At 48.9% G+C, this 9,804-nt stretch overlaps 1 protein-coding gene across 2 annotated transcripts; it reads right to left on the reverse strand.

The window, feature by feature from the left end:
• Positions 1 to 1,503: 1,503 nt before the first annotated feature.
• Positions 1,504 to 9,534, reverse strand: DACT1 (dishevelled binding antagonist of beta catenin 1). Of its 2 annotated transcripts, none has more exons than XM_025207162.1 (4): positions 8,876 to 9,534; positions 8,389 to 8,521; positions 7,181 to 7,336; positions 1,504 to 4,102 (listed from the first exon to the last, which is right to left on the reverse strand). In XM_025207162.1, exons 1-4 carry the CDS (start codon positions 8,918 to 8,920, stop codon positions 2,244 to 2,246), a joined length of 2,193 nt encoding a protein of 730 aa, XP_025062947.1. In that variant the 5' UTR covers positions 8,921 to 9,534; the 3' UTR covers positions 1,504 to 2,243. The 2 variants fall into 2 exon arrangements, with proteins under 2 accessions (XP_025062947.1, XP_006026306.1); XM_006026244.3 differs by having other exon boundaries at positions 9,256 to 9,533.
• Positions 9,535 to 9,804: the final 270 nt, after the last annotated feature.

Raw genomic sequence — 9,804 nt, forward strand, 5'->3', positions numbered from 1 at the left:
TTCCCCTCTTTGTCTTGCTCAGAGGGAGATTTTGTGGCATGATTAGAGACCCTGTGGGAAAGGAGAGGCTGGATGTGGCAGGTTCCACGAAGCAGACATTGTTTGAGCCAAACTCTTGAAGGGGATATAGTGCGGGATTAATCAGTCTTACAAAAGCCCAGTCTAAAGAAACAGAAATCCACTCCCTAGCTGCAATCAATTCCTATTATTTTTATAAGAACTACTCTACTTTAACAATAAAGGCAAGAGAGATGAAAACTGTTCACCTATGGGCAAAAGCAACAGCAGGGGGGAAAATAGAGAGAGAAGAGCCCATTTGCTGCCCCATTTTCATACAGGCAGCCTACTGCTGCTTTGCAACATAGGGTGGAAGAGACCCTTGCTACTGCAGGAAGCCATCCATAATCACCCCTTGTGTGGATCTACCTTTCTAAGAAGAGGAAGGGAGCAAGGGTAGGTTTATGGGATAATTACACCTGGCAGATTAAACAGGAATAGGCCTGACTGCAATCTTGAATGCAGCACTATGTCATGGAGCCAGTTCAGGGAGGCGCTGTCCTCCCCCGGGGTGAGTTGCCAACATCATGAATATTTGAGGAACGGTCATGGCCATTTTCACTGGGAAAAGGGCTGGAGACATGCGCAGGCAACCCACACAGGTCACATTCAGCTCCGGGAGGAGCAGATCTGGCTACCAGCATCATAAGGCTTTCACTAGGGTGGCTGCTCTCCTGCCCCTCTCTTTTAAAGTTACACAAAGTGCAGCTTCCATAACGGCCTGTTCACTCATTTTTTTCCCCCTAAATAAAGGGGGTAGAAGGGAACTAAGGGGAACTTCTCCTCTAGTAGGACTAGGCCCCCCTCATTGCCCTGCCATCTGAGACAGCCCATGTAAGAACAGGGAGAAGCACCCCAGTGCAGAACAGGATGAGCCAGGCCCCTTTGTCCGCGCGCTGCCAGAATGGGATGGAGCAGCCCCACGCTGACAAGGACCACCAGTGCTGGGGCGACCAGAGGGACACGTGCCTTCCCCAGGCAGCAAAACCACCTGCTCCCCAAGCTCTTTTCCTGGAGGGGGTGGCTCGGTTGGGGTGAATGCCCCAATCCCCTCAGTGCATTTGCTGGAGGTACCAGGGGCTCCTGATGCCTTCTCACCGGGAACCTACCTAAATCTCTTATAACACTGGTGGAAGTTATTTCTAAATTTCCCTGTGCCCTCTAAATTTAGCCGCCTTTGGCGATCCTCTCAAGGCAGCAGAGCAATCCCCTACAAAAATCCTGGCGACTAAAAGAACAGACTCTGCTTTCACGAATTCATTCCCTCCTCTGCAGCCTCAAAGTACAAGTCCCAAACAGCCGCGTTTTAAACCCGCTCCAATTACAGCATGGTTAAAATGCAGCGAGCGTTGAACAGCGACATCAAAGCGCTGACAATGTTGGGTCCGTTCCCAACTTCTCTGGTTCTATATCAATGTAACAAACTTTAAAAAAAAAAAAGAGTATTAAAACAGACTGTTTATTACAACATATGATGTGTTATATTAATTTACATGATGATATATAAAACAGCCATTTACGATGTACAGTAATTTGACATCAACAGGAATATTAAAACTATTGATACTCATGCATCTGGCATGCATATGTTTTTAAAAAGCAGTCTTACACAGTATATCGAAGAATTACTAAGCCTTCCACAGCTGGCCCGAGGGTTCGGTCTAGAACGGGGGACTCCCACATCCCACTTCGTAGGTGTTAGGGGCAGAGCGCATGGTGGAGAAGGCCACTCCGTGTCTGGCTGGGAGATGAAGGGAGAGCCCTTCCTTGGGAGAGGAAACTGGGGCAAATCATTAGGAAGGACAGTAGCAGCAGAAAATTAAGGGACTAGCAAAAAACCACTGAGACAACCTCCCCTCCCCTCAATCATGACCTCATCCTGTATAAGCCCCAGAGCTGGAAAGACCAGGCAAGGAAAATCCCTTCTTAGAAACATGAATATTTCTCAAAGCCTGCCAACACTACGTTACCACTGAAACGGCAGTGTTGTTTGTGGCTAGTACAATGGTCTTCATTTCCACATAAAAGGCACTGGTATCCACCCAACTTCTGCAGACAAGTCACATAATTTACCTCCATTTATTCAATTTAAATATTTGAATTTTAAAACTCTATGAAAATATGTACACAAAAAAGCACCGTGTTTCTTTGAGCAGAAACGGACACAAGCCAGGCAAGTCACGTCGTCAGACGGTTGTCATCAGTTTGAGCGAGCCCGATCGAAAGCGGAGGATTTTCTTTTTGAGGTTATGGGAGGCTTTGATTTTGACAAAGGCCTTGGCTGCATTTTCGTGCAGCTCCGGAGCAGTGACTGACTGGATAGGAAGAGTCTGGACAAACTGGGACCAAATAAGACCCCCGCTTTCATCCGAGTCGCTGGTGGTGGTGCTCTCCCCAACGAACTCCACCTCGCTCAAGCTCGACTCGCTGTCCCCAAAGCAGTTCGTGGTGTAGTTGCTCTGCTCGTCTTCACTTGTGTCCACCACCGTGGAGTGGAAGAGGGATTCACATTCGGCCGAGTACTCGGAGTCACTAGCAACGTAAGCGTAGGGGCTGACGTACGTGTGGGACACTTGGGAATAGAGCCCCCCCGCTTCTCTCCTGTTCCTCCTCGCCCTCCTCAGGGCTTCCTCGTAGGAAATCTCCGCTGACGACTTCCACCGGCGATAGTCTCCCCGCTTGTGTTTAGGTTTGGCCACGATTACCTCCCTGCTGTGGCCGTGGGATTTGATCACGGATTTATGCAGGCCAGACTGCCTGCTTGGGAGGCTGGACTCTGGCTGCAAGCCGCTGCTTTTCTTCCCTCTTGACGAGGGCTTTTTAAGTTTCTTATTTGTATCCAAGTCATCCGGGAAGCGACACTTTTTGCCAACGAGCTTGGTTTTCTCCCGCACGGGCTGGGAGCTGTTTTCCAGCACGTTGGCAAGGTGGGGCCTGTGTTTCAGGGTTGAGCTTTTCAGAATCCGGACACTTTTGGTGCCCCTGTGAAGCTTAATGCTTTGCTGCTGGGCTGGGATGTACTGAGCGTTCACCAGCAACCCTTCGTCCAAGCTCTGGGAGGAAGAGCCCTCACTCTTGAAATCCAAAGCAGGTCTCTCCTCGACGGGAGGAGCAGCACCAGCGTGAGCCACCTGCCTGCTGTTCTTCAGCAGGACTTTTTTAGGCGGCTGAATCGCTTTATTCTCTTGCTGTAGCCCTGTACGCCTGCCAGGGCTTTCCTTTGGGGACAGAGCAAAGAGTTGGCCGCTTTCCCTTGGGACATCCCCTGTCACAGGCACAGGACACCGGTTCGGCTCTTGAGAAGCCGGTTTGACGCTCCGTAGCAGGTGTTTGCTTGGAAGTTCATTGACTGTGCTCGGTGGGAAAGCAGCCGGCAAAGGCATCTTCCTACTCTCCAGCTGCTCCCCGTTAGATTCTTTTGGCCGCTGTTTTACGGGGGAGAACGTGCTGGTATCCAGAGCAGGAGTCGCGCTAGCATGCAAACACACTTGCTTGGGATTCTTCGGGTTCCCCGTGTTAGCATGTGCCACCCCCGCCGCCTGCCTAACGCACAAGCTGCCGTGTCTCAAGATGCCTTTCACGGGATCGGTGTTGAGACTTGTCCTGGGTTTGTTAGTCCGTACAGAATGCGTCTTTTTCTGAACGAGGCTCAGGATGTAGCTGTCTAGTCTCTTGCTGGCTGAAGGACAGGATGCTGACCACGAGCTCTGCGGGGCAAAGGAATTGCCTGCTTTGGCCGAGTCTGCTTCAGATCCAATGCAAACGTCGCTCCCGTTGCAACCAAGCCTCTCCTCTTCTCTCTGGGGGATGCCAGTCATCGGCAGAAGAAACATTGGGCTCTGAACAGCGACGGCATGCAGGGGGCTGGGGTAACGGTACACGTCATTCCCATTCTTAGATACCAAGTCGCACTGATACTTCGGATGTACGTCTGCAACCACGTCGAGGGAATTCGAGTGAGGTGTGGACAGAGACCGACACACAGCACCTGCAGCCTGGTCCTCTTGGGGGCCTTCCTTATTATAATCCATCCAGCCTATGAGATCTGCAATGCATTTAAAAAAAGAGATTAGAGTCTGCTAACCTGTAGTGCTGCTTCTCCTTGGTCTTTTCTAAGAGTCTGTCCTTGCCTACACACGCAGTTAGTCATGCTTTACCTGTACCGATATAGTTTAAAAGATATAACTACCCCCACCACACACACCCCCTGTGTGGATACAGTTAGTTTTATAAAAGCACTCTAATATAGTTCACAAATTATACCCTTAACTGATAGCGGTACCCTGGTGTGTATACCAATCCTCAAAGGACCTTCCATTTTATACTTGTAGAGTGGACTTTCATATCTGGCCTGTGCTGGGGAACGCAGATAACCTGAACACATTGAAAGAGAGTGTGTGTGTGTGTGTGTGTGTGTGTGTTGGGGGGGTTACACAATATTTGTTACAGTGGTAAAACCAAAAAGAAACTGGACAATAAATTATTGCAGCAGTAAAATTATTAGGAGGTTGAAATACGCTATTAGTATTCTTTCTTTAGGACCTTCAAACCAGCCACAGATTTGCACGGGTTTTACTTATGGTGACTTTTAATGCACTCGTTTTGTATTTGGTCTCAAATTGCAGCAAGGGAAGTTGAGGTTAGATATCAGGAGTAACTTTCTCACTAGGAGGGTAGTAAAGCACTGGAACAGGTTACCCAGAAAGGCGGTGGATGCTCCATCCTTGGAGGTTTTTAAGACCTGGCTCCACAAAGCCTTGGCTAGGATGATCTAGTTGGGGCTGGTCCTGCTTTGAGCAGGGGATTGGACTAGACGTGACCTCCTGAAGTCCCCTTCCAACCTGAATTTTCTATGACTCTGTGATTTCAAAATTTTCCATCCTAAGATGATCAAGATGTCCTTTGAACAGTCGAGTCAAGGACAGGGTATGAAGGAGAATAGTCTTTTGATTTAAACACCAGGGTGTGAATCAAAGATCCTGAGCTTCTATTCCTGGTTCTGAAAAAAATATACTTCCTTTTGGGTCAGTCATTTAGATCAGTGTTTCTCAACCCGTAGGTCGTGACAAACAAGTGGGTCGCAAGAATATATGAAAAGGTCGCAAACAAAACTTGAAAAAGTGGATCAGCAAACTTTAAAAACGGAGTCTCGTTTAAAGGAGAAAAACGTGAGAAACCATGGGTTTTCCCTTGCAGGCTGGCAAAGGTCTGGCCTGCAAGGGGATGCTTGGGGCCCCCGTGCCCCACACACTGGAGGGCTGGGGCCTGGGGGTCAGGAGTGAGGGGCATTGGCAGGGCCAGGGGGCCGTTTTCTACTTACAACTATTTACTGAGTCTGGACTGAGTATTTACTGAGCAACTGGTGGTTACAAATGGGTCCTGGTACAAAAACCGTTGAGACCCACTGATTTAGATGACGATGTTCGGACATCAGTATCTAATATTTGTCCCTTAATCCCACACTTACGCACCTAAGAAAGGGGGCTGATTTTCCTCACTTAGCGACCCAGACTTCAGTGGGGCTGCTTGCGTGAGAAGCTATCGCACCTTGGAGAGTGTGAATTCAAGAATTAGGACACTAGACAGGAAGAGTCAACTCCGTGTCGTTCAGATCATCGCCTTTCCTAAATTCCACACCACCGTCTAGTGCCCAGGGAGGGTTGTTGCCAAAACAACAAAAGACTACTGAAAGAGGCCAGTTTGCAAAATGTCATCCCTTGAAGTGGGATCAGCTGAATGCAACTGTTTAAGAGTCTCACATTTTCATTAGCCAGACAGAAGACCAGCAGCGTAATCGGCTGTAAATCTTTGTGAGTGGTTTTTACAAGTCTGGTCGATAAAGAGCGCTTATACTTTTGCAATAGGAATAGTTACATTACATCAAATAGGTCAAAGGGTAACCTCGGAGCACTCCACGTCTTAGAAAGTGTCTGAGACTACAAAGTCCTATTTGTAGGCTAGGCAAACTGGCGTGATTTTTTTTCTGGATTCCTAAATGCAAAAGTTCACTGTTCATTATCCTCACAGAGCAGAAAGGAAATTTTAAATACAGCTGGTTATAAGCATTCTTCATCATTCAACATGAACCGAGGTTTTTAACCCAGCATGGCGACAACTTTAGTCAATCACGTTCGAGTACAATGGTCCTATTTATGCTCTCTTTGCACACCCAAATAAAGGATTCTTGAAACACCGGAGCTTATAAGAAGCCTCAATATATAACCTCTCCTCACATGTCCACCCAGCGGTTTACATCCTTAGAGCAGAGTAATGGAAAACTCCAACATCCATCATCCCCTCACTAAAAAGAGTAAACCTTTTCCATTGTTCATGAGAGCCATTTGTCCATGCCACACGCAGCCAGGGCACGCTTCATCACAGTCAGCTCTGTACTGAGGACAGGGCTGGAATAACGGTGCTGCAGAGGGCGACTGAAGTGCCTGCCTGTGCCGTTATTGACTGAGCCTGATACGTTGTTCCCTTGCTTGTATGAGTACCAAGATGCCAGGCTTTCATTTTTTTGTTTTAATGTAAAAATGATTTGCCAAAAGAAACAGTAAGTAAATGCGTCGGGTCGTTTCTTATGCGTGTGTGTGTGTACCACTGCCCTCTGCTGGGTAGATCAGCCCTGGTATTTCTAGACGTGTGTCTAGATCCTCGCTGATTCACACCGGTGGCCGGAAAGTGAATCCAACATGCTCTTCTGACAAGTTTGGGCAGCACTAGAGCCATCTTGGATAATTTGGCAGAAAATGCGAAAACAGAAGAGTTAATTCAGCGGCAATTCCACTGTCAGCCAAAGCCCCCTAAAGCCACCCCTGGTCATAGGTGGTGGAAGAAAGGGGCTAATGGGGCTTAGCCCCCGCAAACGTGGCTTCAGCTGTGCCACTGCCATGCTCCACCGCCGCAGCACCGTGCCCAGCGCCCCTGCTGCGCACTCCTCCGCTGCGTACAGCAGCAGCGTGTGCCAGCCTCGCTACGGACGTGCAGGAGGGTGAGGAGGGGGTCAGGCAGCGTGCTCCACACCGTGCCCCGCACCGTCCCCGGCCCCCCCAAATAATATTTTCTTCCAACACGTATGCCCCTGGTGGAGTCTGAATTATTAATCCAGCTTTTACCATACCTGCAGATTTTGGGCGTCCGTCAGAGAGATTCAAAGAGCCGTCCAAGGGGCTGCAAAAGCAGGTGCTAGAATGACAACTGGATAAACACTCACTGAAGACCGAGTTGGAGGAATTGGAAAGTGATCCAGAGGCCCCATCGCTCAGCTCATAAAATCCTATAAAAATAAGACAGCCTGGGTTTATTTGGGTTGGATTCACAAAAAAATTCCCTGCTTTCAAGAAAGTACTTAGTGCCCTAAACAAGCAATAGAGACTCTGTGTGTTTTGGCTCCAGGGTGGTGATCAATTATCTGATTACATTTAGTCCTGCAGAGCAGTTCAAAGAATACAGCAGCACTATCTGTAATGCCGGGAGGATTTCCATTGAAAGCCATTTGAAAATATAGCAGTGGGAGGTCACTTAACATTTGAAATCTTAATATCTGGGACAATTTTTATAAGCTTTTTAAAGAAATCCCGTGTTTTAGCAAGAGGGATCTTGCTTACGGGCATAGTTCTCTTTCACAGTATATTATGCTTCCTGGTAACTATTACTTGACTACAAAAGTCTCCACCAATGAGTAGGACTGACACTATTCATCATCAGAGATCTGGATGTAAAAGCACAAGATCCAGAGATGACATGCAAGCTAGCGGATTAGGAGGGGCAATCGTATAGACTCATTTGGAGCTGGGTTCATGGTGAACAAAATGCGCTTTCATATAGCCAAATGCAGAGCTACGCATCTAAGATGGCAGGCTGTATCTGTGACATGGGCAGTCTGCATCCTGGAAAGCAGAGAACTAAAAAGGATCTAGGGCTTATAGCAGACAAGACGCTCAACATGAGCCCTAAAGGCAATGCCATGTATCCTCAAAAATGTAGGGGCCAGTGAGATGAGGTCAGAAGAGCTCAGACTCCCTTCTGGCCTGAAGCCTTGAATCTCCAAAGTCTTCTTCCTATTCCATGTGCTTGCTTCCTTCACCTTCCTGAAACCCACTTCTCAGCAGAGATGTGTGATTGCGAAGTGCATGCTCGGCAGACCCAAAACTGGTCTCTAAATATGGTGTATGAGGAGGAACTTTCAGTGGCAGCTGACTTTCTCTTGGCCCCGTTTCAGCTCATGGGACCCTTTACAGCTCTCAACTGTTAAACCCTTAAGCCGGGCAGGAGTGAAGGTAGCAATTCTTTAACCAACTGTTCCACTCCGCTGCTTAAAGACCTTACCTGAACTCGGACGACTGTCTGTCTCAAGGTGTTCGTCTGCTGTCTTTTCCACATCCAGCCTTAGATCGCTGATCTGTTTATCTAGCTCTTGTAACTGGTTCAACAGACCGGCGTCTCTCCTCCTCAAGCAGTTCTAGAAGACAAGACAAGCACCGTAAGCCACATTTCTCGTCTGGAAACAAATGGGCTACATGTAGCAGCAGCCCCGGCCACCTGAACGGCATGTGAATTCCACGTCAGCTCTTTAAAAAGAACTGGGAAATCCTGCCGGCGAGCTTGGATTTAACTGAGCTATAATGCAGATGTCTCCTTCCAATCTCTTTCAGCCAAGGTTTCAATAAGGACTTAGTATTCCCGGTACAGGAATACTGGTATTGGCAACATCTCCCGGTATCTTGCAAGCACCAACAAAGCTGGGCTTTGTATCACAATAAGAAAACCAACTCTCAGAATTAGAACCGACTACGGTGGTAAAAGCCTGCTTTACCCCGTCGCTGCATCTACACTTAGGGTCGTGCTGACACAGCTGCATCGGTCCAGCCCCACATCACTCGGCGCTCCTGACCTGCGTGCAGCCGTGGAGGCAGCAGTCTGCAGGGGAGACGCAGCCTCGGTCTGTGGTGCATTGCAAGCTTATATTCTAGAGCTTCAGAGCAAGACTGCAGCAGCCGGGGTGCTTTCATGCATTTTGCAATGCAGTCAATAGGGAAAGCAATGCCTTCTCTTCCCCTCACGTAACGGCATGGAATGGCTGTAATACAAATGTCAAGGCAATTTGGAGGTGTACAACCTCCAATAAAGAACGGTTCTGTACTCATTAGCCCACGGTCAGTGGGATCAGTTCCCAAGGAGCTATCCGCCACCTACCCGGTTGATCAGCATTCACGTACCCCCCCACACACGCGGTTTGCCGTGCCCCCAGCCGGGTGCTGCCGGGTTTCGTTCTTGAGCGCTTTGGCACCCAGGAAGGACCAGATCCAAAACCCATGAACTCAATGGGAGCTTTCGCCGGATTCATGGCAGCCTTGGACCCGACCCAAACAAAAGTGAAAGTGAAGGCTAATGTCACGGGATCACTAATAGCACTGCCGCCGACTCTGGTCTGGCGTTGTGCACTGTCCACCAGGGACCAGGACTGCAGTCGAACTCCTTCCCCACTTCTGACAAGAGCTGGGAGCTGGAGCCAACCCAACACTGCAGAGGTGATGGGGCCCAGGCAATAACTCACTGCGCCACCTCGTGCCCCCCCTTGTCCCCCCGCCATGCCCTCCCCTGCAAAGGACTCTAGGCAACGCTCCATCTGGTTCAAATTTGGAGTGTCAAGTGCAGCTATTAAAGTGTTACCACCGCCCCGCATGGGAGTAATCGTGCCAGGCGCTTTACTGTGGCCGTCCGGCAACTAATATCTCCCGAGTG

Source organism: Alligator sinensis, unplaced genomic scaffold (assembly GCF_000455745.1).
Source record: "Alligator sinensis unplaced genomic scaffold, ASM45574v1 scaffold708_1, whole genome shotgun sequence".
In the NCBI taxonomy this organism is placed as follows: Eukaryota; Metazoa; Chordata; order Crocodylia; family Alligatoridae; genus Alligator; species Alligator sinensis.

Bases quoted from the DNA above. Each gene is read 5' to 3' on its own strand.
- DACT1 (XM_025207162.1), bottom strand. From the start codon at position 8,920: ATGCAGCTGTGTCAGCACGACCCTAAGTGTAGATGCAGCGACGGG. The intron at 8,522-8,875 runs GTAAAGCAGGCT...CTTGTCTTCTAG, and splicing joins AGTGTAGATGCAGCGACGGG to AACTGCTTGAGGAGGAGAGA. The intron at 7,337-8,388 runs GTAAGGTCTTTA...TTATTTTTATAG, and splicing joins AGACAGTCGTCCGAGTTCAG to GATTTTATGAGCTGAGCGAT.